General features: G+C 35.6%; 5 protein-coding genes across 7 annotated transcripts; all 5 read left to right on the top strand.

Annotated features, from left to right (window-relative positions):
• Window positions 1-343: 343 nt before the first annotated feature.
• Window positions 344-1062, top strand: LOC123682418. Its single transcript, XM_045621019.1, has 2 exons — window positions 344-674; window positions 731-1062. The coding sequence occupies exons 1-2, from the start codon at window positions 445-447 to the stop codon at window positions 954-956; spliced, it is 456 nt and encodes a 151-aa protein (XP_045476975.1). The 5' UTR covers window positions 344-444; the 3' UTR covers window positions 957-1062.
• A 464-nt stretch (window positions 1063-1526) lies between these two features.
• Window positions 1527-4979, top strand: LOC123682511. Its single transcript, XM_045621154.1, has 6 exons — window positions 1527-1837; window positions 1888-2186; window positions 2283-2504; window positions 2564-2926; window positions 2990-3709; window positions 3968-4979. Exons 1-6 carry the CDS (start codon window positions 1623-1625, stop codon window positions 4831-4833), a joined length of 2685 nt encoding a protein of 894 aa, XP_045477110.1. The 5' UTR covers window positions 1527-1622; the 3' UTR covers window positions 4834-4979.
• LOC123682512 (glutathione hydrolase 1 proenzyme-like) lies at window positions 4842-8410 on the top strand. The gene is made up of 7 exons (XM_045621155.1): window positions 4842-5174; window positions 5228-5433; window positions 5489-5693; window positions 5771-5971; window positions 7218-7420; window positions 7615-7831; window positions 7887-8410. Exons 1-7 carry the CDS (start codon window positions 4975-4977, stop codon window positions 8374-8376), a joined length of 1722 nt encoding a protein of 573 aa, XP_045477111.1. The 5' UTR covers window positions 4842-4974; the 3' UTR covers window positions 8377-8410.
• A 1400-nt stretch (window positions 8411-9810) lies between these two features.
• LOC123682140 (sodium-independent sulfate anion transporter-like) lies at window positions 9811-19915 on the top strand. Its single transcript, XM_045620572.1, has 12 exons — window positions 9811-10277; window positions 12603-12894; window positions 14664-14868; window positions 14937-15157; window positions 15823-16003; window positions 16064-16228; window positions 16340-16501; window positions 16582-16722; window positions 16780-16925; window positions 16979-17155; window positions 17756-17909; window positions 19590-19915. The coding sequence occupies exons 2-12, from the start codon at window positions 12721-12723 to the stop codon at window positions 19658-19660; spliced, it is 1797 nt and encodes a 598-aa protein (XP_045476528.1). The 5' UTR covers window positions 9811-10277; window positions 12603-12720; the 3' UTR covers window positions 19661-19915.
• On the top strand, window positions 19777-27217 carry LOC123682139 (sodium-independent sulfate anion transporter-like). Of its 3 annotated transcripts, none has more exons than XM_045620569.1 (10): window positions 19777-19915; window positions 23543-23717; window positions 24259-24454; window positions 24535-24755; window positions 24809-25151; window positions 25212-25373; window positions 25431-25717; window positions 25772-25916; window positions 25973-26149; window positions 26487-27217. In XM_045620569.1, exons 2-10 carry the CDS (start codon window positions 23547-23549, stop codon window positions 26648-26650), a joined length of 1866 nt encoding a protein of 621 aa, XP_045476525.1. In that variant the 5' UTR covers window positions 19777-19915; window positions 23543-23546; the 3' UTR covers window positions 26651-27217. The 3 variants fall into 3 exon arrangements, with proteins under 3 accessions (XP_045476525.1, XP_045476527.1, XP_045476526.1); XM_045620571.1 differs by lacking the exon at window positions 19777-19915 and adding an exon at window positions 20601-20722; XM_045620570.1 differs by lacking the exon at window positions 19777-19915 and adding an exon at window positions 22431-22540.
• Window positions 27218-27336: the final 119 nt, after the last annotated feature.

A 27336-nucleotide genomic window follows, 5' to 3' on the forward strand; every position in this document is an offset into this window, starting at 1 on the left:
ATGAGAATCAGAAATTCCTACAACCATCTACATCATTACACAAAATAAGAATCATTATACGAACCTTTTCAAATACTGTACTAGACTAGACAAAATGTTAACTGAGTATTTCTGCTCTACTTTCTATTCAAACCAAACTGAAACATTTTTTCAATAATAAAGCTATTTATATCTCTCAAATCTCTATAAATATAAAAATCATACAAAACCAGCATTGCAAACATATTCACTCATCAATAATATTATTCAGCACGGAAGATATCCTTTCCAGTTGTTCGCAATCCTTTATTCTATGGAATTTATTTAGCAAGACCTAAACTGTCAATAACCCTTTTGAATGCTATTGACCTAATCTGTCAAAGAATCTTTGTGAAGAAAATCTCAATCCATATGAAATGTAATTCTCACTGAAAATAGTTGTATGTAGGGTGTATTCGTACAAAAATGGTTCGATCGAAGATATTAAAAAATAGGTCTATAGTTGATATAGAAGAAGAAGTAGATACAGCATCAGAAGTCTTTGTCGGTGAAACATACAGAAAGGAATGTTCAGGCGAAGATATAAATCGAGTTGAAAGCAAAGAAGATGAGGGTAAAATAACTGAAGTGAGGAGTGCATCTGAAATTGAAGTAAGTTCACTGTCATCGGGCGAAGAATCTTCCAAGTTTCGCAGGTAGGTATTGAAAAAAAAAACAGTTTCTTATATTTGTACATTTACTCATATTTCAGATGTTTGGCAAATTGCAAGAGTTTTAGTAGGAGATGTTACCGATTATGTGGATTTCATTTAATAAATACAGAATTATTTGTAAATACCTTAATACCAATAATTTTTATTGGAGCTACTGTAGCTGTGGTTACAATACTTTCCTCATTCGGAGATAACATTCATCAAAAGTCCAATATACCAAAAAAGATCCAACAAAAATCGGAAATGAGATACCCCCTCCTTTGAAATATAACAATATTTGACAAGGGGTGATATGTTCAATGTAAAAAATGTATATAAGCTTTTTAACTAGCTCAAATCTAAGTCCAAATAAATATTTACCACATGGAATCCTATTGATTGAATATATTTTTAGAACATTACTTTTTTGAGATATAATCAGGGCAGAAATTTTCATAGCATCAACAAATACCATTCACTATATGAAAAGCTAAGTAACACAAAATTGCGATGATTATTAAACCTTCTCACCAATGATTTGTGGCTTAATCCCTCTATAATGAAAGAAAATAGCAGAAGATGAAGAAGGGTAGGCATAATCGTAAATATGATGTCACCATAGAGTAGTTAATCACAATTTTTCTTTTTTTTTGGGGGAATCATCTTTGAAATCAAATAATATCAGGGTCTTGATAATCATGGAAGTGTCGCAAAATTAACTTAAGCCAAGAATAAATTCAGGATAACTATATATATGCACTCGTGATCTCGTAGAAATTATGACTAGAGATAATTATTGGAACGACATTACTGAAAAGATAGTCAATTTCTCTGATTAACTGTGGTTGGGTGTCATTTTCATTTGGACATTGTCATTTCAGCTGTAAACTTCAAAACCTCATTCATTACATTCATACGATATCTTCAAAAATTCAAAATTATCAGTGAACAATGGGAGATGACATTCCAGATCCATACTGCAATCCAGATGCTCCGGTTGCAATTACTTTCGACGAAATAACCTCTGCAGCATATAGAATCAAATCCGGTATCAAAAACACTGAATGTATCAGATCAGAACATCTCAGTAACATTACAGGCATGGAAATATACATAAAAAAAGAGTTTCTCCAAGCCACTGGCAGTTTTAAAGAACGGGGAGCAAGGTTTTCACACAAAACAATAACGACAAATTAACCGTTATGTTGCGTTGTAGATATGCAATGATGAAAATGTCACCAGAATTAAGAAGTAAGGGTATAGTAGCTGCTTCTGCAGGTAATCATGCCCAAGCTTGTTGTTACCACGGACTTTCGCTTGGAGTTCCAGTTACAGTAGTGATGCCAGAAACTGCTCCTATAATGAAGATTGAAAAATGTAAGAACTACAAGGGAAATGTTATTGTACAAGGCAAAAATTTGTCAGAAGCGAAAAGAATTGCATTAGAATACGCCAGGGACAACGGAATGATGTATTTGAATGGATACGATCATCCACAAGTCTTGGCTGGACAAGGTTAATTTCTAGTTTCTTATTTTTCCCAGTGAGAATTAAATGAAATGAAAAGTTTCGAATGAAATCAACGATTTATATGAAAAATGTTTATTCAAGGAACTATAGGGTTAGAAGTATGGGAGCAAATTCCAGATCTTGGTGCTATTATAGTACCAGTTGGTGGAGGAGGTCTACTTGCAGGCATTTGTGTGGCCATGAAAGCATTAGACAGAAACATTATGGTAATAGGAGTGGAACCAGAAAGAGCTGCATGCTTAACAGAAGCACTGAAAGTGGGAAAACCAGTAGAGGTTCAGGTTACTAGTACTTTAGCAGATGGTGAGAATTATTTGGCTTTTCGTGCGTTGTTGAGGTTACCTTTCATGGCTTATTTTTAGGTCTAGCCGTTGCTAAAATCGGCGTCAATTCTCTGGAATCCGTCAAGAATATATTAGACAAATGTGTAACTGTAAAAGAACAATATGTGGCCTTAGCTATCCTGAGATTAGTCGAATACGAGAAGAGTATTGTTGAGGGTGCTGGAGCCAGTAGTTTGGCTTGTATACTACAAGGTACGGTGCCGGAATTGATGGGAAAAAAGGTTTGTTTGGTTCTTAGCGGAGGGAACATCGATACTACAGTGCTAGGAAGAGTTCTTGAAAGAGGATTAGCTGCAGACGGACGTTTAGTTAAGGTCAAGATCGGTATATCTGATAGAGTTGGCGGAATCGAAGATCTCTCAAACACTATAGGCGGCTTAGGTAAGTTTCATACGATTAATAGTACTACTAATAGTACTACTAATAGTGTTTGTATAAATTCAGGAGTCCACATCAAAGATATGGTCCATGAAAGAGCTTGGGTTGTAGAAGATGTCTTCAAGGTAGAAGTGAAAGTTATTTGCGAATGCAGAGATAGAGAGCACAGCTTGAGTCTCAGAGATACTTTAAGCAATAAATATGGTCCAATTTTTTTTAATGGTCAACCGTACCCTAGCGATGATATGGGAAGACCAACTGCAATTTTCGCTGGTCCTCAACCAACTCAACAACAAATGATGCCACAAACACCAAGCGATTTTGGAAAAACATCTGTTCAACAAAATGTTATCGACTTCGAGACAGCATCCAAGATCGGAGATTTCTCTGTAGAAACAGCTAATGCTTCTGCTCAAATCGGCGGATCTTTCTTACCTTCTCAACAAGTTACTGGTTCTTTTCATCCATCTCAACAAGTTGGATCCCTCCATCCCTCACAAGCTTCCTGTGGACCATGTAGTTCTGTACAAGGATCACAGGCAGTTGCTGGTTCTTTACATCCTTCCCAACAGGTTCCTGGTTCTCTTACACCCTCCCAGGCTGCATGTGCACCATGCGGTTCTGTTCGAGGATCCCAACAAATTGCTGGCTCTGCACAAGCTTCCCAACAGGTTGCTGGTTCTGTACATCCTTCTCAACAGATTCCTGGTTCTCTTACTCCTTCTCAAGCTGCATGTGCACCATGTGGTTCCGTTCAAGGATCTCAGCAAATTGCAGGTTCTATGCATCCTTCCCAACAGATTCCTGGTTCTCTTACTCCTTCTCAAGCTGCATGTGCACCATGTGGTTCTGTTCAGGGGTCCCAACAAATTGCTAGTTCTTTACTCCCTTCCCAACAGTTTGCTGGTTCTGTACATCCTTCCCAACAGATTCCTGGCTCTCTTACACCGTCCCAAGCTGCATGTGCACCATGTGGTTCTGTTCGAGGATCCCAACAAATTGCTGGCTCTGCACAAGCTTCCCAACAGGTTGCTGGTTCTGTACATCCTTCCCAACAGATTCCTGGTTCTCTTACTCCTTCTCAAGCTGCATGTGCACCATGTGGTTCTGTTCAGGGGTCCCAACAAATTGCTAGTTCTTTACTCCCTTCCCAACAGTTTGCTGGTTCTGTACACCCTTCCCAACAGATTCCTGGTTCTCTTACCCCTTCTCAGGCTGCATGTGCACCATGTGGTTCAGTACAGGGATCCCAACAAATTGCTGGCTCTCTACATCCTTCCCAACAAGTTGCTGGTTCTGTTACTCCTTCTCAGGCTGGATGTGGACCATGCGGTTCTGTACAGGCATCCCAGAGAATTGGTGATTCTATACAACCTTCCCAACAGATGGCTGGATCGGTTCAAGCCTCTTGCGGACCTTGCGGTTCAGTTCAGACACAACAATCTGTACAGCAATCCCAGCCAATTGCTAGTTCTCAACAACCTGCCCAACAGATAACTGGATCGGTTCAAGCATCTTGCGGACCTTGTGGGTCAGTTCAAACCCAACAGTCTGTACAGCCATCACAGCAAATTGAGCAACCCAAGCAGCCTCCCAAGCAAGAATCTCCGACGCCATCTAAACAAATTGAAGAATCAATTGCGCCTTCGCAACAATTGGGAGCATTGGGAGCCCAACAAATTGGAGGATCCTTGTTACCATCGGAACAAGCATCTCTGCGTCCATCCCAGCAAATGAACGGATCTATTAGGCGTCCTCCTGCACCTTCAGGGGATCCATCCTTTTCTATAGCTTCATCCTACCAACCATCGAAGGCGTCAGCTAAACCTGTAGGGGTAGGTGTACAGAAGAATCCGTTCTCCAGTTGTTCATGCAAGAAACGTAATGCTCCAGGAGATTATAAGAGGTGAACAAAGATACCGAATGAAAACAAATCTCCATAGACTTGTGAGTCAGTAGCAAAGAAAGGATTAATGAAGTTCTGTAGCATCTGTCAAATCAAACGTCATTATAATGTCATGTTCTGATAATCAAAAGATATTCAATAGCTGATGGATTTCGACTATTCCGAAGATAAATTTGAAATTATATTAGTCGGTCTGATTCTCCTTGGGGTTTGTATCTTATTTGTGTTGTATTATTCCTACGACCTTGAGATAAAATCCAAACACAATCCAGTTTTTGAAGGAGGAATACTTTATAAAGAAGCGGCTTTAGCATCTACAAGCCAATTTTGCGAGGAATATGCTATGTGAGTCCTTCCACGATGAAATAAAGAAGTGATTTATGTTGCTTAATTTTTAGAGATGCTTTTAGAAAGGGTGGCTCAGTTGCTGATGCTGCTATAATAGCCTTATCTCTGCAGGGCCTGACTAGCCCTCAGAGCTTGGGAATTGGAGGAGGCTTTCTTCTGATGTATTACGATCGCGGAAAGACAGAGGTGCACGTTTTGAACGCTCGTGAGTACTCCCCCTCGAGTACGACAAGAGAGATGTTCAAGAATACCAGATGTTAGTTTGTGTACCAAGTTTGTAGAGTTGTTTATTCATTCAGAAAAAATTTCAGCACCGGCTTGGGGTGGGTTGGCCTCAGCCGTCCCTGGCGAGTTATGCGGGTACTGGGAGCTGCACAAGAGGTTTGGTAAACTTCCTTGGAGCTCGTTGTTCGAGCCAGCCATTCGGTTATGTCGAGATGGTATTCCTGTCACGAAAATAACAGGGGAGATGCTGATAAAGATGCGGACGCTGATTATGAACTCGCCGACACTTAAGTTAATAGGTTTGCCATTCGACGAAGAGGTTATAATCTCCAGCGAGCAAATAATCGAAAGTGATGTTTATTTTTCAGGGAGATTTTCTGTGATCCAAAAACTGGAGATGTGTACAAAAATGGTGATCTGATGAAGCGTCCAGCGTTAGCCAAAACATTTGATGTAATTGCTAATGAAGGGGTAGAGGGGTTTTACGACGGCAGCTTGACACAGGAATTTGTTAAAGACGTTCAAGAGCACGGTGGAGTCATGACTATTGAAGACTTGAACAACTACAGGTGAGTTAGGCTATTAACTCCATAGGCGTACAACTTTGTTTCCACCGTTTGTTCCGAAATTCGAAGCTTCATTGTAACAAACTGGTTATACATTAATAATTCAAAGTATTGTCCATCGATGGCCACTAATTTCTTCCATCTTTCGGGCAGCGTAGGAATCTCACGTTGGAAAAACTGGTCATCTTTTGAAGCGATCCACGAATCGATCCAATTTTTTACTTCAACATAAGACCGGAACAATCGAAACAAGTGATAGTCCGAGGAAGCAACGTCTGGAAAACACCGCGGGTGGGGTAGGACTTCCCATTTCAACATTTCCAAGTATGAATCTCGCAACATGAAGTAGAGCATTGTCATGTTGTAAAATCAGTTTATCATGTCCCTCGTTGTATTGCGGCCGTTTGTCTTTCAACGCTCGGTTCACACGCATTAATTGGGTTCGATAACGATCGCCTTCGATTGTTAAAGTCGGTTTTAACAACTCAGAGATGGTCCCCCCAAATACTGAGCATGACTTTAAAACCGTGAATATGCGGTTTGACCGTCGACGTGGACGCAAGACCGGGATATCCCTATGATTTTCTGCGCTTGGGATTATCATACTGAACCCATTTTTGTCTCCATTCACAATGCGATGTAGAAATCCCTCTTGTCTTTGCCTTGCAAGCAGCTGTTCACAAGTAAACAAACGCAGTTCTACATCTCTCGTCTTCAACTCGTACGGCACCCAATTTCCTGGTTTCTAAATCATTCCCATGACTTTCAGGCGTTTTGAAATGGCTTGTTGCGTCACTTCCAATGATCCTGCCAATTATTGTTGCGTTTGTCACGAGTCTTGATCAAGTGATGCCTCCAATTTTGCATCTTCGGAAACCTTCTCTCTTTCATCGCCATGCTTCGACGACAAAATCACCGTTCTTGAAGCGTTGAAACCATTCTCGGCACGTTCTTTCACTAATAGCGGCATCACTTTTGGTATTTGGTAGCATTCGATGAGCCTCAGCCGAAGATTTCTTCATATTAAAGCAGAAAATTAAAACCTCCCGCAAATGACGAGAATTTGGCTGAAATGTTTATTCGAGAATAACTTCATGATGCATACACAAATCGACTATTATTTCGATGTATCGTATGACATCTACGATCTATTTATTTCAACTACCACTCACCGCTACAGCAATCTATTGCAAAACGGAAGCGGAAGCAAAGTTGTACACCATTCCAAATCTCATCGAATTGTTTTAAGGGCCAAGTGGAGCACACCTATCAGCATGAATTTACCTGGAAATATGGAAATATACACTACTCCTAATCCGGGTTCAGGCCAAGTTTTCCTCGCGATCCTGGATGTTATATTTTCTTTGGGAAAGAGTGATTTACCAGGTGTCAACTGGTTTCGTATAGTTGAAGCGTGGAAGCATGCCTTTGGTCATCGCAGTGTCATGGATGGTGAGTACGGAAGTCACCATTTAAGGCGTTCAAATGTATCAAGGAAACTTATATCAAATGTGGTTTTCCTGATTTTATTCAACAATTTTTTTGACAATCTTCCATACTCGTACCATTTCATGCAAATGCCAGAAGAGATCATCCATAAAGCTATCCCATTCTGGTCTATATTTTTTCTTTTATAATGTTCCTAGGACCCAAATTGAGCGACGAACTCAAGGAAGAAAAATACGACCCCAAAATGGCCAAAATGATCGCCAAATTGATCCAAAAGGAATCAACAACTTCAGCGGATGTCAGGCATTATTCGACAGATTTCGAAAAACTGTACACAGAAGGAGGAACCTGTCACATAAGCCTCTTGGCGCCTAACGGAGACGCCATTTCTGTCACTTCCTCGGTGAATTACGCGTGAGTTCCCCATGGTCCTATTCGTGGACCTTTCTAATTATTCTACTCATTACAGGATCGGAGCTATGTACGCCTCGAGTAGTACCGGGATTATCATGAACAACCACATGATGGATTTTGCGATTCCAGACTTCATGGACAAGTTTTATGTTGGTAATCAGTTGGCTCCAGATAAGCAACCGGTTTCTTGTATGGTACCCTCGATAATTGTCAATTCGAAAACTAAGGATGTCAAGATGGTGGTTGGTGCTGCTGGAGGCTTCAAAATTCTCACTGCTGCTTCGCAAATGATAATAGAAACTTTGCTTTTTGATATTCCGCAGGAGTTTGCCATCGTGCATAGGAGGTTGCACCACCAATTGATCCCAATGGTGCTGTTCTATGAGGATGATTTTCCGAAGCATATTCTTGAGGAGATGAGGAAGCGTGGACATCATGTTGAGAAGATGGTACCTGGTACTAGTGGCGCGATTATAACAGTGTCGAAAGATGGGATTAGAGCTAGCGGTGATCCAAGAAGAATGGGGAGTTCCGCAGGCTATTGAAATTCTTGAATAACTAATATAGAATTTTTTTATTGGTGGTTTTCATTTATTTTGTTTATATTTTCATTTCACATTGATCTAATGATTTGTGTACTCAGAATATTTCAATTGAATTTTAGTGTCATTTTCTGCCCATTGGATGCATTTTGAAATGAGAATTGAGTGAAAGGAAGTGATTTTTTTTTCTAGGAAAAAGATGGTTTTTGGATTATATCAATGGGGGCACTAGAGAAGGGGGGCTTTGGGACTGCAGCCCCCCAAAACACTTATTATGCTACTTTAAAAAGGTTCCGAAGCAATAGAAACATCTGGCTTCAAACTTTCCGATTGACTAACCGATTTCTCTAATATCAATCTGTGTTATCATCATTCATGTGATTGATTGATCGGAGTAATGACCCTTCGACTTATTTCGAAAAGTTAACAAAATTACATAGGCGTACAACTTTGCTTCTACCGTTCCGAAATTCGAGGCTTTATTGTGGAAATCTGGTTATACATTTATGATTCGAAGTATTGTCCATCGCTGGTCACTGTTTTGTATTTCTAATCCTTAAAGCGAAACACGAATCGATCCAATTTCTTTACCTCTTAATAAGACCGGAAGTGCTAGTCATCTAGGTCGTGTGATATTGATCGAAACAAGTGATATTCCGAAGAAAGAACGTCTGGAGAATACGGTGGGTGGGGTAGGACTTCTCATTTCAACGTTTCCAAGTATTTCTTGACCACTTTCGCAACATGGGGTCGAGCATTGTCATGCTGTAAAATCACTTTATCATGTCTCTCCTTATATTGCGGCCGTTTGTATTTCAATGCTCGGCTCAAATGCATTAATTGCATTCGAAAACGATAGCCTCTGATTGTTTCAGTCAGTTTTAACAACTCATAATACACTACGCCGAGCTAGTCCCACTAATACTGAGCCTTGGAACCGTGAATATTCGGTTTGGCCGGGATATACCCATGATTTTCCTTCCTTTCAGTAATAGCTGCTTCACCAGGTATTAGAGAGCAGATTTCTTTTTATCAAAGCAGAAAAGTAAGACCTGTCGCAAATGACGAGAATTTGGCTCGTAAGCTGATATGTTTAATCGAGAATAACTTTATGATGCGGACACAAATCGATTAATATTTCGATGGCGTTATGTTGACAAATACCTTAGTATATAACATCTACGATCTATTTATTTCGACTATATCACTAATCGCTACAGTCATCTTCTTTTAATCCTTAACTAAGGGATTGTTATATGATATCTAAGTGCAACACAAGTTCAGTTTTTACATCATATATTATAATTGAAGATGAATCTATGTAATAATTCATTACGAATTGCATTTAAAACAAAAGAAAAAACTAGATGAAATATTCTCACTAACATGCAAGTCATTCATCATTAATTCAAATTAATTTCATTCCAGCATACCTAGCATCCATTCTAGAAGAAAAACAATTTTACCTTGGAGCTTCACTAATTCATCTTCTTGGAACAGTTGTAACACTTAATTTCGGTAATCACTAATTACTTACATCTTCCTCATTTGGTCGTCAATTTTGTTAATGACTTGGGAGAAGTAATAATAATAAAACACGCTTGTAAGATTGTACTTCCGTTGAAAAGTTGGAAAATTTGATGTATTTGAAGTGAGAACTATTTGCAAACTAGTTATTTGCTACACAACATCCATTGTTTTCTCAGTAGTGAATTAAACAGTGTGGAAGTAGTATGCTCTGCAATAATCAGTTATTGGAAAAACTCATTCTAAAATGTATCAATGATAATCAAACGTTTCGTCTAGATTCATTTTGTAGAGTTTTGAATACTGTGTGGATTTGAGAAAAGAAGATGAAACTGTCCAGTAGCGATATTTGTTGGAGAATAGATTGAGTTACAGAGGTATGAAATGAAAATCATAACACTTTTTTCTATATATTAAAGAGTTCTGTGGTGTCCGAGAGGATCTAGCGCCAAGTTGGTGGTTTTCTAGAATTTCTTCAATTTGTCACTGAAAGAAAAAATAGTTTGTTCTATACATAATAAACTCAACATTCCTCATTTTCTATTTCAAATTAAAAAACCAGTCTCTTATTTTTCTATTATGATATTGACTTGGGCCTTTTTAGATGGCAAAGGTTTGTCCTATGGTTGTTCATCAGTAAAACTGTTACGGATATTGCTTATATCAACATCCCAAAGGGATATAGTTTGTTCTATAGATGTCCAAGAGATATCCGGCGTCCACAAAATTAAACATTTACAATTACATACCGAGTGATTCACCGGGATGGCCTATTAGACGTTTATGGAAAACTAATCATGAGTTTGAGCTGAACATTTGCGAAAAGCGGTCGAAACCTTCTGAAATCGACTACATCAATGTGTTGCTCATGACGGCGGCCATCTTAGTGATATCGTTTTCAAAACTTGAGCAAAAAAACTATATAACCTACTGCTTCGAATGAAAAAAACCGTTTTCCTCTAACTTCTACCATTTTTTTTAAATAGCCCTTTGAAATTCGTCAGTCGGCTCTGCCGCACCCTGTATATAGCAATACTTCACAATCAATTCAAGATCTTAAATTGAATTTGTGAATTTATCGAGGTCATACAGCTGCTAATGAGATAATTGGTAATGGAAAATTCAATGAAAAGGATATGGTACTGCAACCGTAGTTGTGGCGGCCATTGGACTGATATCGTTTTCCATCGTTTATTTTAATATTTAAATGAAATCTCTTATTGAAAAATCGTTTATATTTGATCATTGTCCATTTTCAACTCTCATATGAGCTTCCATAGAATATCCAGTGTTGGATATCCATTTATTAACTATTGTTGGATATCTTACGGATATTCATTTTGACAGGCCAATTGAAAAGTCCCCGGGCTACCAGAGTAAAAAAAATTTCTTTGGTAAAATTCGATTTTATTATTCAACATAGTTGGCGCCGAATTTCTTTCCAGCAAGCATTCTTTTTAGCTCTGAGAACAGGAAAAAGTCGCTGGAGGCCAGATCTGGCGAATAGGGTGGATGCAGAAGCAATTCATGCCATTTTTCCATTGTTTTCATTGATTTGTGACACGGCGCATTTTCGTGATGAAACAGCACCTTTTTTTCTTCAAATGGGGCTTACTCTAACGATTTCATCCTTTAAACGATTCAATAACGCTATATAATAATCGCTGTTGATGGTCTGGCCCTTTTGGAGGTAATCAATGAATATTATACCTTGTGCATCCCAAAATACTGATGTATGGCATCAGTACCTTGCCAGCTGAGTGTTGTATTTTTCATAGCTTTGGAGTCGGTTCATCGTGTGCAGTCCACTTAGCTGACTGTCGATTGGACTCATCCATTGTCACATATCGACGCTAAAATTCAGGTTTATTGCACTTTAACAGCTTCAAACACTGCTCAGAATCATTAAAACGTTGTTGCTTTTGATCGATTGTGCACACAGCTTTCTCATGTACAAATATTGGTGAATGATATGATGTACACATTCAGATATCTTCACAATGTCTGCTATCTCGATCAACTCCACTTAACGGGCATTCAAAATTATTTTGTGAACTTTTTTGATTTTTTCATCGATGACAGCCTCTTTTGGGCGTCCACTGCGTTCGCCGTCTTCGGTGCTCATTTCACCATGTTCAAACTTAGCATACTAATCAATGATGGTTGATTTTCCTGGTGCAGACTACGGAAACTCTTCATCAAGCCGAGATTTTGCTTCAACTCTATTTTTCCCTTCGTAAACCAATATTTTATCAGCAAACGAAATTTTTGTTTAAATCTTTTTACAGATAACAAGAGTAGCTACACTCACAACGCAATATCTCACAAACTAATCGTAGGACTGCTGTAAAATTTCGGCACGTATCGTTTGAAGGTTGGTACTAACTAAAAATCATATGGATTTAATACCAGCACCGCCACCTGTGCATCAGACCGGGGACTTTTCAATTGGCCTAATATATGTATCAGGATTATCCAACTTGAAATGAACTTTTAGTGTATATTCATAGAATACCTTCGGCTATCTGGGTTGGAAACAAATTTCTGACGATTCCATGGATAAAACACTAGCTTCTCCAATCCCAGTGGAATACAGGCCAAACACAGGCAATAAATAACCGTCTTGAAATCACCAATTGCCGAAATCAACTCGGTGCAGCCTACAAGTTAGATTTAAAGTCTTAATGATAAAATTGTCGCAGCTCCTCTTGGGACAAGTCTAGATTTAGCCAAGATTGGAAGAGGAAATTATAGACAATCATTCAATTGCGGTTCTTCACATGTGTTCTCCTCTGCTGATTTCTGTGCCGTTCTGTGAAAATGCTGTGGGGTAAAAGCCGTCAGTTTTGCGAGAGGATTTTTCCGATATTGGGATGGAGCAGGGATTACAATGTGGACAAGGGCGTCTCTGATCTGCTCACGGGTATAACTGTGGGGATGACGCTGATCCCACAAAGTATGGCTTATGCTTCTTTGGCGGAATTGGGGCCTGAGGTGAGTAGAAAAAAATTCTGAAAATATTTGACTTGTGTAATGATACAACAAAGTGGGATAAGGTACAAAAAAGACTGCTGCATATTTAACCACTTCCTAATGTTCAAAATTTTCGATAAAACACTAAAAAATAACAAAATTCTGGAATGAAGTCCTTGATGAAAATATTTTTCTTCTCAATAATAAACTCTAGGAATCTAAAAATTTTAAACCCAAATCTAAGTTTTGAATTATGAAAAATCCAAATATTTTGTACAAAAACCAGTATTCATATCAATTAAGATATCCATATCCTCCACAAATTATTATTGAGGTGGAAAATAAGCATAACAGAATTGGAAAAATTACTCAACATGAAATGATAATTATGAAAACAATTACATTCATAACATATATTAAATACGACATTCTTTGAAAAGAAAATTACTCTCCATGAATTTATTAAGTCTGATTGTTTTGAAGCGTCTCCAATTTTATTTGAAAAATAATATAGCTTAGAAATCATGCTACGGGACATGATGAACGTTATGTAACACCATGCAACATCCCATAAGATGCATGGCCAATCTGTGTGAGGTGGAATATGATATTTTAGGACTCTCATTTTCGAAAATTTGGAGGAATTTCGAAAGGTTCTTACTTTCGAAGCAGTCAACCAATCTTGGTGGTTTTTGGTATAATTGGTGACTTAAGAGAGTCGAAAAAATACTTTCTGGAATCTTATGAAAGAAAATAACACTGCTTAAATTCATGAATTCTTCACCATTTGAAGAGTCGTCGTAAATTTCAGAGCATCCCTCATTGAAAGATAATATAGTTGCCAAGTCATACTTTGAAACATGGTGAACACTTCTAGCAACAGACTGTAATGTGGATCTATTGATCGATTACAGATCTACCGGAAAATTCCAATATCCAATATTGATTCAAACATCTAGAAATCGATCGAATTTGAAAAAAAAATAATGACGTTATATATGACCCAAAAGATTTAAATTTCAAGTCAATAAATATGAACCAACTGAAAAAGTTATTATAGTCGAGATTTATAGATTTAAAAGGATAATTGAATGATTGAATCAAGTGATTCTTCACTTTGTAATACAAAAATTATTTTCTGAAAATGTGATATCAATTGAACAAATTCTTATTCCATCAATAACCTAACTCTTATAAATGAACAGTCTGAACAAAACTATGCCTGAGAATCGTAAATAGTTTTTGAATTGATGGAATACCAAATGATAGATATATGCATTAAAATGAGTTATTTTTCCTGATTTACAGAATGAACGTAACTCAGCTTAACAATGTAAATTACCAACGTGTGAAATTTTTAACGTTTCTCCTATTCCAGTCTGAAAAACATTACAAAGCTTACTATGGTTTAAAATGTTTTTTTGTCCTGTTTAATACTTTTGAAAACATTTTATAATTCATTCAATATAAAACCTGTATAATTCCTCTCTTGTTATTCCTTTGGCGAATTTTTATGGTGCACCCTGTCTCAAGGGATTGCGATGTTTCATCCAGAGACCACTGATGGAATCATCAGTATGACAACTCAATGATCCCTGCCTTCATCTCCATAGCAGAGTTTATATTCCAAGCGTTGACATTCTGCTGAGAATTGCGCATGTTAGTTTAATTTGAAATATTGTAATTATTTTCACATTCAATTTTGATCATGAATTATTTAAATAGGGTTAAAATAAAAAATTATGGAGCTGTTAAAAATGAAGACATTTTTTATAATATCATGTTTTCAGTATGGACTATATTCTTCCATATGTGGTGGCTTCGTGTACCTATTCTTCGGAACTGTTTCTGAGCTGCACATAGCACCAACAGCTTTGCTGTCGCTGTTCACCTACTCACATACCTTGCACACCACATTCGGAAAACACAATGCTGTAGTTCTCTTATGTTTACTTTCTGGCATAGTAGAGCTTTTATGTGGAATATTACATCTAGGTGAGTACTATTAAGCAAAAAAGTTAATTCGATCCAAAATTCATTGTATTTTATTTTTGCTTTCTCAGGTTTTTTGGTCGATTTCGTTTCTACTCCAGTGGTGGCAGCTTTCACATCTGCAGGAGCTATTACTATAGCGACTTCACAGGTGAAAAACCTTCTAGGTATCAATTTTTCTGCAGAGACTTTTCTAAGCTGCTGGTATGAAATTTTCGAGCATATTCACGAAACCAAGAAGTGGGATGCTATTTTGGGAACGTCTTGTTTTATTGTACTTCTTGGATTGAGGGTAAGTAGATTTCATATGCTTGAAAAATAATTAAAAAAATTACATATTTGATGAAAGACTGAGTAAAAAAACTTTGTCGTGTTCAGAGTTTCTGTAGTTAATTGTTTTTCGGGTAAATCTTGCTTTGAAGTAGATTTCATTTGCAGTAGGTCCTGAAAAAATAATCAGAAATAGGAGATTATGTCAAACTATCATAATGCTATAGAAAATATTTTGGACTTGCTCTCAACGGTTTTTTTTAAAGATCGCACCTACTTAAGTCTAGCTTTTTCTTACTGTACCTACTTGTTGCGCACGTTGAAAATATAGTTGCTTGTTATAAGCTCAGTTGTAATACTTATGGCAGGCACTGACTATCTTGAGGAAAGTCGGAGACCATAGAGAATGAAAATTGACGATTCCTGGCTATAAGGTTTGTCAAAATAAGTCTATATTCACAATTGTGACTTACCTTCTGTGACAGAGGAAGTGGGTACGCCTTCTTAATTATAAAAAATATTCAAACTTACAAATGCGAAACAATTATCTACTAGACTTGCTTACAAGAGCTCGAAGCTCTTCAGGGCCAATGCTAAGAAAATCTTGGTGTGTACTTTCTGCCTCAGTATCTTATCAGAGCTTTTGTCAATAAATTAGTTTGCATTTGGTTTTTTTTTTTCTTGTAGAAATTGAAGGATTTCGGAGAACCACCCTTAGAAAGCATTGGAGAGAGCCCAAGGAAATGTTCCCAAATGCGAAGAGTGCTATGGTTTGCTTCAATCTCTAGAAACGTTGTCGTTGTCATAGGTTGCTCCATCTTGGCTTTTTTCCTAAAGAAAGCTGGATACGATGTTCTGTCTTTAACAGGTAAAAACCTAAAAATCTTTTTATCTCAAACAGCAAAATATCTGATGCACTCTTTTTCAGGAAGTTTACCAAATGGATTACCTAATGTGACTCTTCCAAAAATTGAGGTAACTTACGATGGAGTTCATTATTCTTTCATTGAGATGGTGAAACAACTTGGCTCTGGAATTTTGGTAGTGCCTTTCATAGCAGTTCTAGGAAATGTAGCTATAGCTAAAGCTTTTGGTGAGTTTCTCCCTTATCTTTATCATTATTATGAAAGAATTTTTTAATGAGAGGATTATATGCTCATTTTTGAAATGCTAATAACTCAGGTTTTTATCTTCATTGCTTCAGCCAAAGGTAAGGCAATGGATGCTTCCCAAGAGATGATAGCCCTAGGTATGTGCAATATAGTAGCATCCTGTTTTGGTTCTTATCCCATCAATGCATCTTTTTCAAGAGGAGCAATCAGTAATGCAAGTTCTGTCAAATCTCCTATATCTGGAATATATACAGGTAAAGAAAGCATTATAATTCGGAAAATATGAAAATATTAGCTGAAGTTGGCATACCAACCAGATATGTTTTTATTTTAGGTCTGTTAGTGATATTATCTCTGACATTTCTAACACCATGTTTCTCTTACATCCCAAAACCTACACTGTCAGCTGTGGTTATATGTGCCGTACTATTCATGGTTGAAGTAACAATGACCAAATTGATTTGGAAAATCAACAGTTGAGTTCAGTAATTCAACATTATCCATCACATTCGCAATGATATTTTTTTTGTAGAAATTGATCTCATCCCATTCACTCTGACTCTTCTTTCTTGTTTATTACTTGGATTGGAGATGGGCATTATAATAGGAGTTTGCGTCGATATTATTCTTCTTCTTCATTCTAGTGCAAGGCCGAAAATTCTATTCGAAGTTGTTGTTGTAAGATATATTCTGTATTTTGTTTTGTGGGTTTTATATTGTTGTTTTTTCAGGGTCATGATTTGGGTAATTATTTGAAAGTTACGCCAACCTCAGCTATTACATTTCCATCTGCTGAGTATATCAGGGAAAGGATTATGAAATGTCACAATAGCGAGCTAGGGAATGACCTGTATATGGTTGTCATTGACTGTCATCGGATTCATAAAATAGACTTCACAGCAGGAAAGGTAGGTGTTAACTCTAAGAGTTGTCATTTATCGCCAAGACGTTTCGAGAAGAAGAAGTATGCAATGCAAGTTTGATGAGAAATATACTTGTTTATCTTTTATCTACCCGAGTAGGTGATATTTTGAATTTTTGTTTAATGTTAAAAAGATAAATTGCAGATTCTATAGATATAATATAAACTAAAACGACCAGATTATTAGGCCAATGAGTCATAATCTCAGAATCGATTTATTACTGCACTTGCATAGTGATGGCCTAAATAAGGATCTTTAGGTTTTGACTTTCCTGAAAACTTAAGTGTGCAAAGAATCTAATAAGAATTTGAATCAGAGTTAACAAAGGGTTATAATTAGGGAATAATGGATGATACGAGAATCATTCCCGTACATCATGAACAAATTTAAACCATGAATATAACATGAAGAAGATCACGTGTAGATCAACAAGATCCCCAAAAGCATTTATTACAGAAAACTGCTATTGTAGTAGAAAATGTAAAAATTTCAGCTGTATAGGATAGTAGTAAAGGAGTAAAAATAGTAATTACATTAGAAAATATTGTGTGTTGATTTCCATTTCAGACTTGTTTATTTTTTCAGTGCCTTGGTGCCCTCTTGTCTGATCTGAAGAACAATAACAGGCAGGTGATATTTTTCCAACCTAGGTTGAAGATAATGAAAATATTGAAGAACGTGTGTCCTAAGGAAATGTTGATAGCTGTAACTGAAGAGGAACTTTTGTTCCATTTGAGAAGTTAGTAAGATTAAGACTAATATTTACTAGAAGAGTAAGTTATATATATTCAAAAATCGGATGAAAATATCTCAAAATATGATCGTGTCGACACGATGTTTGTAATTTTCTAATTTTGAACTGAGAATGTTCTCAAACGACAAAGTTTGATTAATCATTGGTAGAACATATGATATGTTCCACCAATGATTGCTGAGGTCGAAGGAAACACTGTTTTCCTTTACCATTTTTTCCGATTCGGCTCGGTTGAAAAGGTATGGGCTGTTGAATATCCTTAAAAACTGTAATTTTTAGTTCTATCTCGCAAATGAAATGGTATCGAAGGAAATTGTCGAAATATAATTTTTATTGTGGTATATCTTTTCTCTAATTCTGTGGTTATTCCGTTCATTCTTCCACATTAATTATTCTACAAAGTCAAGACTTGAGCCTTGAGTGCTCTCCTCTCAGAGGCTCTGACTTGAGCAGCAATTCTGTCTTGTAGAACAAAATCGTGCGAGAATATATCAGAAACGCACAGTTTTCATGGTTATATTTTATTATTCTATGTTGGTACTCCGAACTTTCCGCCACGGCCTTATCTGTCAATTCATCAATTTGCCTTAAAGAAATCAGTTCTGCCAACCAACATTTTTCAATGCAAAAATCACTAAAATATATTTATGGAAATATTTCATTAATTTCAATGAAAATGCAATGAATTAGAGAAAATAATGTATAATACTCGTACAGAAGGCTCATTCTACCACTCGTTCATTCCAAAACTCGCCACTTCGTGGCTCGTTTTTGAATTTTGAACTCGTGGAAGAATATCAATGCCTTCTGCACTTGCATTATAAATAACTATTCCAAACATAAAATTTCATCAAAGTTCGTTCATCTCTAGAATGCCCGCTTTACTAAGTGAGAAAAAAAATCGAATCGGAATGAAAAAAGGAAAATGTGTTTCTTTTGATCTCAGGAATCTTTGGTTGAAATATCGGTAGTGAAAGACTCACCCTGTATATAGAATAACAACTCCAAGCTTCCTGGAAAATTTCGAGTTGATAGTTCAGTACCATAGGAGTAAAGAATTCAAGCAGAACATTTAGAAAAAAAGGGGAGAATCAGTGATGTACAATTTCAAACGCTCGTTGATTTATGCACCAATTGCACCCTAGGTCAAGGGTCTTCACAATGCTATCCCCTTGTTCGATTGATCTATTGAGCATATAATTACCGGAATCGCTTATCATTGAAAGAAGTGAGGAAAAAAATAATAAATCATCAACAACAAATTGAATATGAAATATTCTTGAAGAAGTGCCTTTAGCACATACCATTTCGATGTTACGCCACTGTCGCTTGCTACATTAACAACCGCTATCGATTTTCTCCAAGCCAAGCATTCAATGGGACTACAATTAATTCAAGCTACGTTGCATTCTTTATCCTACATACAGTGAAAAATATTGTCCCTAATAATGTGCCTTACTTGTTCACCTCCACGCCAGTTAGATATAGGAAAATTCACGAAACACATGAATTCGTACCTTCACTATCCGGCGTGAAGGACCAATTTCGCAAGCCTAACCTCACTTATCTCTACGAACCTGTTTCGCGATATTCGATATCCCTGATTAGAATTTCTAGCGTTTTTAACACACCGAATACCGATCTATATAACTCCTGTACTTACAGATGCCAAAGCCGTGATGTCGACTCTTCAAACACCTGTGGTCGAAAAATTCAAGCGTGTGAGGGAGACCTGAAAACCTAACCTGTGATGACATTCCATTCGGGGTGTCTTAGATTGTTTTGTACCGCTATACCAATTGGACGTCTTATTTATTTACCTATCACTATGTTAACGTTTGTATTTATTTGAGTTGTCGAATAAACGTATGAAATGTTGGTTTTGGTGAAATTTTTTCGCTATACGGAAGTCGTGCTACATACGAGCCTGCTTAGATCCACGCTATTTGGGATGTAGTTGTAAGAAAGTTGCTCGACAACTGGTTCTATAGGTGAGTTGAAAGTTTATGGCCTTGTTTTGTTTTGTTATCTGCGTTGTTTAACGGTCAGGGTTAATAGAATAGATCTTTTACTATGCGTGAAATTTGTTGGTATTGACAATGGTGTTTATACATTTTTTGTTATCAATTTTTTTTGATTACTCAGTTATTTATCTCATTTCAAATATAAAATTTTATATTATACATTGATGAACGAGAAGATATTAGTTTGAATAGGAATACATTTAGGATGTTCCTGATCAAATACATTATAGAAAATGTGGTATCTACCTACCTCGATTTTCTCAAATAGTCCAACGAAAATAGTGATGGAATTTTTTTTGAGATGAATAAAAGAATATTTTTCGAGGAAACCAGTAGTCCCAATTGTTCTTAAATAATTAAAGACGTCTTACATATTCGATTCAAAATGATTTTTGCAATATTTTTTATTTTCATTTACCCATAATGTTGGATTATGTGTGTTTCTGTTCATTGACGAATTTTGCAAAATTTTGCACTATTTTTATTATCTTATCATTCCATAGTTATCTCAATAAATTTCTTAGTATAGTTTATTTACTTTCTGATTTGATAACCTTCTAAATAATTAATAACAAACAAATCACCATTCTTGCTAAGGTATTTCCCCTGCTCTGTTAAGAGCAGCCTATTTGCAATTAGAATTGTTGAAGAAAATGTTCGATAATGTATCCAATAATCTTTTTTCTTGCATAATACAAAAACTACCAGGCGACAAACTTTGCATCTCAATGACAAAGGTTGTTGACCCATCAATGGTGATTTGGATTTACCAAGGTAACCCACATCTTCAATTTTGTCGGTTTGATAAAGTGACAAAATATGAGAAAATTAAGTAAAAAGTCAATAGGATTGACGTCTCTTCTTTCCCATAAAAAATTTCATCACCAGTATCAATCAATTAATTTCGGAAATATTTCATTATTGATATTTCGGGTGTTTGAATACTTTACGTTAAATTTAGAATTTGAAAATGCGAGGGGAGAAATGAAAGAATTGGAAATAAAGGATTTTGAATGAAAATTCAAGTATTATTGAAAATTTTTCAGAAAATATGATACCTATACCTTTCGATATATACCTACTTTATTTCATGTGTTTTCGAAAAATACATAGTGTCCTAAGTTCAAGAGTCTATCAGAAGAATAGAACTGGATATAATTGAATTCTAATAATTGGTTATGATATTCGATTTTCTCTACTGACCTAAAAAATTTTTGAAACTCAAGTTCTTCAGCTTATATGGATAATGATTTTCTTGAGCTGTAAGTAAAGTGATTTTCTTCATTTGTTTAAAAACAGGTTAATACGCTCGAATTTCTTTCTCTTCATCATCAACTACCCTTCTTATCAATTTTATTGTCACAAAATATTTTTATGAAACATATTTGATAATTTTGACTCCACATCCAACATAAATCAAGCGAATCACAAATAACTCAGGAATTATAGAGTTTAAGAACATAATCTTGTTAAAATACTATTTTTTTTGTTCCGCAGAAGACAACGCAATCATTCCAAAATAGGATTCTAATTTGAAAAATAAAAGTTGTGCTCGAATATTTTTTCACAACTGAATATTTCTGCAGAAATAATTTAAATTATATCAGCCAAAATAAAAACTAAATGATAAAAAATACAGTTCAAGAAAATCAAATAAGAAAATGAATACAAAGATTGATGTAGGTACGTTTCGAAATTTTTAAATTTTTTACCAATTTTTCCAGCAGTCTTAAAGCTCAAAAACTATCGAATTTATAAACTGAACTTTGTACCCAAGACTCCTCACTTGAAGTTAAGGAACTAACCTATATAAACAGGAAATGTAAATTTTTCAACAGAAATTCTGTAAATATTTACGTATAGTAAAAATGTTTGCAATTTTAGAAAATCAAGCTACCTAATTAGTGGTGCAATATATTTTCGAATTGAAATTATTAATACTCACTCATACATTTTATTGCTAGACCTTATTCACCTTTTAACAATTACCATTCCAATGATAAATAAATCCATAGATGTTGCGAAATGGACGATATTCAGAAGAAAAAAATAAGGTTACCAATATGGGATTGATTTCCTAAAAAAAACGTTTGATGGAGTTTAAAATAGTGCAAGACCCATGACTCCTTTTAGTTGTCTTGTTGTGGTCATTGCCTCGGTTACAATTGAAGTGATTTATTGAAATATATTGTAAGTACCAGCGTACGCTTATGTCAGTTCTCTTAATTCAATTGAACATTAAATGAAAGAGATTTCCTCAGAGATTTTTTCAACTTTTTGGTTGGACGTTGTAATGAACCAATAAAAATACCAATTTATTTAAGAGTTGATTGCATAAGCTACAGTTCATTTAATTTACATTCCAACGAAATCCACAATCAGTTTCATTAAGGAATTAAAAGCTTTTGAAGTAATTCAGGTGCATCATATTTAAGGATAATATGTGAGCAACAATGTTGTTATCTAACAAGAGACAGTTTCTGTGTTCACTTGTTCATTGCACTCTTTTTCATGAAGTCAAAGTTTTCTCAATTTTTTTAAAGAAATAGTCGAATGAGTTTTGAGATTCATGTTGCAGCTGTAGTGAAAAGAGTAAGTTTTTCCATATCTTGTTTGGTGATTGTATTTCGATTTTCAAAAGGTGTTTTTTAATATTGTTCCAATTCAGAAAATATATATTCCTAACAAATGGATCTCGATTAATGAAAGTTATTAATTTATTGTGTTAAATTTTGATTTTTTGTTCCCGAATTTGAAATTTGATTGTTCATAGTACACACTTGAATGAATGAATCAGTTAACTCAATATCTGGTTCTTCAGTATTCTAATATGCTAGCGATTAGAAAAGTTTTTTGATTTTAAAAAATTACGAAAATACCTTCCTCTGTGAAAAAATATGGAGGAATATAACTTTTATCAGTATCTTACCCCCTTAACCCTGAATATTCAGAAATATTATCATACTCGTCATAAATAGCATTCTTCATAGATAAATTTTCAATTGAAAGAATAATCACTATCGCTAAAACTACCTTCACATGTTTCTACTCACCTATACATCAGAACAATCGATTTTAGTACCTACTACACCTACTAGTGAATTTCTTTGTATTATTTTATAGAAATTTTAGTTATGTAAATTCTGAGATTCTTTACCATCTAAAGTTGAGAATTTTCGATGAGGTTCAAATTTACTCTTGAAATTACGTTGCACATTTATCGTTGGATATATAATGAATCAAAATATCCGTATCTCAAAAAATGATTCAACATTCGTTAACAAAGAAGACTCCATTGAAAAGAATACTATTATTGTTGATATTGTAATTGTGATTTCACTGATGCCTAATTAGTTCAATCCAATTATAGAAGTAATTCGTAGAATCGTGCAATTTCGATAGTACTTAACACTCTATCTAGATCGATTAATTTAAAAATAATAAGTTCAGAGGAATTGATATTGTTCTTTTGTCACTTCAGTGATGAAAACAATTTGAAGAATTGATTCTGTTCAAATTCCAACTCGATAAAGCTCTTCGCAAAATATAAAGTTTCAAAAAATGATTCCGTACTAACAATTTTTTTCATTTCAGAAAAATGGTAACTTATCTCCGGAAGGTACTCACCCAGAGAGTGCCTATTCTTCAATGGGGCCGAACATACAATTCTCATAAATTTGTCTGTGATATTATAGCTGGAATAACTGTTGGTTTGACTGTGATGCCCCAAGCTTTGGCTTATGCCACTTTAGCTGGATTGGAACCTCAGGTAAGTAAACCACAAACCATTTTTTTCATATCTTATCTATTTTTGGGCGCTATACTAACATATATATCTGTCCGTTTGGCAATTAACAGAATAACCTAGAAGCTTTTCAGTGAAGTTCGAATCTTGAATGCCGGGGTTACATTCTTTGATAGCCAATGGATTAACAGAAAGGGACCAATCGGATGGCCTTCCTGGTCACCTGATTGTTCTCCGCTCGTTTTTTTTTTGAGTCTCTACCGTCATCTACAATCATACGAACTGCAACAAAAGATCACAGAAACCTTCCGCGAAATTACTGACAAGACACTTGAACATGTGTGGAAAAAGGTCCAGAATTGATCGCATTACTATCTAAAACAAAATAATTAATAATAATAATAAATTCATGACTTTGTAGCTTCATACCTCTGAAAACTTCGGAGATATAAAATGAAAAGTTATTAAAAACTCATCCTGTATACTACTTATCATTCCTCATATAGATCTATATTTAGTTCCTAAGGATTGTTTGGTGCAAATTTTTATAACTCTAATTTTTCAGTATGGATTATACTCAGCCTTTGTAGGATGTTTTGTTTATGCAATATTTGGCACTTGTAAAGACATCACTATTGGACCAACAGCTCTAATGTCCCTGATGACGTATCAACAAGTTATGGGAAGAAATAGTGATTACGCCATACTCCTATGTTTTTTGTCAGGAATAATACAATTGCTAATGGCTATATTACATTTAGGTAAGTTCTAATTACAATTCAGGGGATTTATCTTAATCTTAACAATTATTAAACCTGTCTTCATTATTTGAATGTTTTAGGTGTTTTAATAGACTTCATCTCAATACCAGTTACAGTAGGTTTTACTTCCGCAACTTCTGTCATTATTGCAACTTCTCAACTGAAGAGTCTTCTGGGATTGAAGATTTCCTCCTCTGGTTTCTTGGATACCATCACCAAAGTGTTGCAGAATTTGGATAAAACAAGATATACAGACTGCATTCTAGGATTCTCCTGTATTTTGATTTTGATGTTATTGAGGGTGTGTACAATCCTTGAAGAGTTTGGCACAATAAACTGATCAACTTCTTTCAGAAATTGAAAAACTTCAAAGTCCACTCAGAAGATCAGAAACCAACTGCTCGACAAAGACATTGGAATCGTTTCTTCTGGTTGATTGGCACATCCAGAAATGCTCTTGTTGTCATTCTGTGCTCGACTATTGCATACGCATACGAAACCAGTGGAGTAAACTCTCCATTTTTGCTAACAGGAAAAGTTAGACCTGGTCTCCCGAATTTTCAACTGCCACCTTTCCAGACAGTTCTCAACAACCAGACAATTACCTTTCCTGATATGATATCAGACCTTGGCACTTCTGTTGTTCTTGTTCCTGTAATTGCTGTTTTAGGAAATGTTGCTATAGCTAAAGCTTTTGGTGAGTGTGTTGAGTGAAATAGTAAATTCCATAACCTTACTTTTTGTATCCTCATTTCAGCAAGTGGCTCAATAATTGATGCAACTCAAGAGTTGATGACTTTGTCCATGTGCAACGTTATTGGTTCTTTCTTCTCTTCAATGCCAATCACAGGTTCATTTTCCAGATCAGCTGTTAACCATGCAAGTGGTGTTCAAACACCAGCAGGTGGTGTCTTCACTTGTAAGTTGACGATAATTTTTAACATTCCTTGAGATTCATGTATTCTTGTAATTTCAGCCATTCTAGTACTTCTGGCTCTTGGTTTCTTGACACCTTATTTCTCCTACATTCCAAAAGCTTCACTTGGTGCTGTTATCGTCAGTGCAGTTATATTCATGATTGAGTATGAGGTAGTGAAACCCATGTGGCGTTCGAGTAAGAAAGACTTGGTATCAACATTCGCCACGTTCTTTTTCTGTCTGATTGTTGGAGTGGAATATGGAATTTTGGTTGGAGTAGCCATAAATATTGTTTTCTTATTGTATCCCTCAGTGCGGCCAACAGTTCATGTTGAAACGAAAACGGTAAATGTAGATTTAGTTTTTTGTAAAGAGAGGCATAACCTATTATATTTGTAGACGAATTATGGATTGGAATATCTCATGATAACTCCTGGAAACAGTCTCTATTTCCCGGCTGTGGATTTCATTAAGACAAGTGTTGGAAAAGCAGGAGTTTCTTCCAGACACCTTCCAGTGGTGATAGATTGTCGGTTTATACTCGGTATGACAGACTACCATTATTATCCTAGCTCTAAAATGATGAATATTATTTTGTAGGTGCTGATTTTACGGCTGCTAAAGGAATATCTGCTCTAATTGACGAATTCTCTATTAGAAAACAACCACTATATTTCTTCAATACTCGTGAGGATGTTGTTACAGTATTCCAGGGGGTATTAGAAGAGGATTTCAAGTATTTTAAGACTATGGAACAACTAGAACACTCTTTGAAAGGTAGGAACAGTGGATCATTTGTAGATCTTCTTATAAGATAAAAATGTGGTACTAAGAATAACTAGTTAGCTAGAATATTTCAATAATAGTTGATTATAGTTTCATGGACTAAGATCAATAATCTTCACCATATGACAAATTTCTGGCCAAAGTCTATGGATGGTATGATTTATGGAACTTGTAACAATCTCAGGGGGAAAAATAGTTCACTACATGTTGCCATCTTGAATATTAAAAAGCTCTTACGGAAGATTGAAATATTTCAATTCTTTCTGAGAGTTTACATTTGAATTTATAATTTCAAGTTATTGCTACAGCTTTTATCTTCAATTTTCAGAGAATTCAGTTGATGACCATATCAATGAAGAAGGAAAATTACTGTATGACTCAGAGACCGAGTATTGTAGAAATATCTGGCGAAAGTCTTCAGTTGAATTGAAGGAAATATGCAATGGAGAAGGGCATAACCTCAATCATAGGCAGAGTAGTTTGCAACGATGAATAGATAGAACCCAATGAAACCAATTTTCAAAAAAAAAGCCAAAACGTAAAATGTAGAGCTTGAGGTTATTGAAATGTTAACTATACTATTAACCAGATGTTAATTGTTTCTTACTCATTACTTTTTTATTTAATTTTTCCGCCTTCTTGTTGTAGTCCAATTTTTTTTATTCTTGAATTGCAGACATTACGATGTTCGAAGAAATTGTTCATCATATTTATACAAGTTTTGAAGTATTATTTATTCTTATTCAGAAATGCTTATGATACGATTCTCAGAGATATTAGTATCAAAAGATAATTTTTTAAATTGTTTCAATTATTCTTTGTAATGTGCGAAAGCTTTGCGTTAATGTTATAGATTCAACTAATTCGGTATTTGCTCTCTACTAATTTATATAGTTGTTTCTATACTAGTATGTTGGGTAAAAACTGTTATTCTTATGTAACATAAAGATATTTACCTGAACTGTATCATTCCCTATTGTCGAGTGGATATATTTATTATATTTTTGTATTCTATGTGCGAAACTATTTTTTATTTATGAATAAATCGTAGAAAATAAACCACGATTTTTCAGTTATAACTACTTGATTTCTCCAATTCCAATTTTAATATTTCTTGTTCCTCTTTAACTGAAAAAAACTAGTTGATGATACACCTGCTTCACATACTCAATATTCCC

Source organism: Harmonia axyridis, chromosome 6 (genome assembly GCF_914767665.1).
Source record: "Harmonia axyridis chromosome 6, icHarAxyr1.1, whole genome shotgun sequence".
NCBI classification, from domain to species: Eukaryota; Metazoa; Arthropoda; class Insecta; order Coleoptera; family Coccinellidae; genus Harmonia; species Harmonia axyridis.

What these genes read in the sequence shown, in the direction of transcription:
- LOC123682418 (XM_045621019.1), top strand. Translation starts at nt 445, where the DNA reads ATGGTTCGATCGAAGATATTAAAAAATAGGTCTATAGTTGATATAGAA. An exon ending in GAATCTTCCAAGTTTCGCAG is followed by an intron (nt 675 to 730) that starts GTAGGTATTGAA and finishes CTCATATTTCAG; the next exon opens with ATGTTTGGCAAATTGCAAGA.
- LOC123682512 (XM_045621155.1), top strand. Translation starts at nt 4,975, where the DNA reads ATGGATTTCGACTATTCCGAAGATAAATTTGAAATTATATTAGTCGGT. An exon ending in ATGAACTCGCCGACACTTAA is followed by an intron (nt 5,694 to 5,770) that starts GTTAATAGGTTT and finishes TTTATTTTTCAG; the next exon opens with GGAGATTTTCTGTGATCCAA. An exon ending in GAAGACTTGAACAACTACAG is followed by an intron (nt 5,972 to 7,217) that starts GTGAGTTAGGCT and finishes AATTGTTTTAAG; the next exon opens with GGCCAAGTGGAGCACACCTA.
- LOC123682511 (XM_045621154.1), top strand. Translation starts at nt 1,623, where the DNA reads ATGGGAGATGACATTCCAGATCCATACTGCAATCCAGATGCTCCGGTT. An exon ending in TTTAAAGAACGGGGAGCAAG is followed by an intron (nt 1,838 to 1,887) that starts GTTTTCACACAA and finishes GTTGCGTTGTAG; the next exon opens with ATATGCAATGATGAAAATGT. An exon ending in TACTAGTACTTTAGCAGATG is followed by an intron (nt 2,505 to 2,563) that starts GTGAGAATTATT and finishes GCTTATTTTTAG; the next exon opens with GTCTAGCCGTTGCTAAAATC.
- LOC123682139 (XM_045620569.1), top strand. Translation starts at nt 23,547, where the DNA reads ATGGTAACTTATCTCCGGAAGGTACTCACCCAGAGAGTGCCTATTCTT. An exon ending in TGCTATAGCTAAAGCTTTTG is followed by an intron (nt 25,152 to 25,211) that starts GTGAGTGTGTTG and finishes TCCTCATTTCAG; the next exon opens with CAAGTGGCTCAATAATTGAT. An exon ending in ACTAGAACACTCTTTGAAAG is followed by an intron (nt 26,150 to 26,486) that starts GTAGGAACAGTG and finishes TTCAATTTTCAG; the next exon opens with AGAATTCAGTTGATGACCAT.
- LOC123682140 (XM_045620572.1), top strand. Translation starts at nt 12,721, where the DNA reads ATGCTGTGGGGTAAAAGCCGTCAGTTTTGCGAGAGGATTTTTCCGATA. An exon ending in TATATCTGGAATATATACAG is followed by an intron (nt 16,502 to 16,581) that starts GTAAAGAAAGCA and finishes TTTTTATTTTAG; the next exon opens with GTCTGTTAGTGATATTATCT. An exon ending in ACTTTTGTTCCATTTGAGAA is followed by an intron (nt 17,910 to 19,589) that starts GTTAGTAAGATT and finishes CTGTACTTACAG; the next exon opens with ATGCCAAAGCCGTGATGTCG.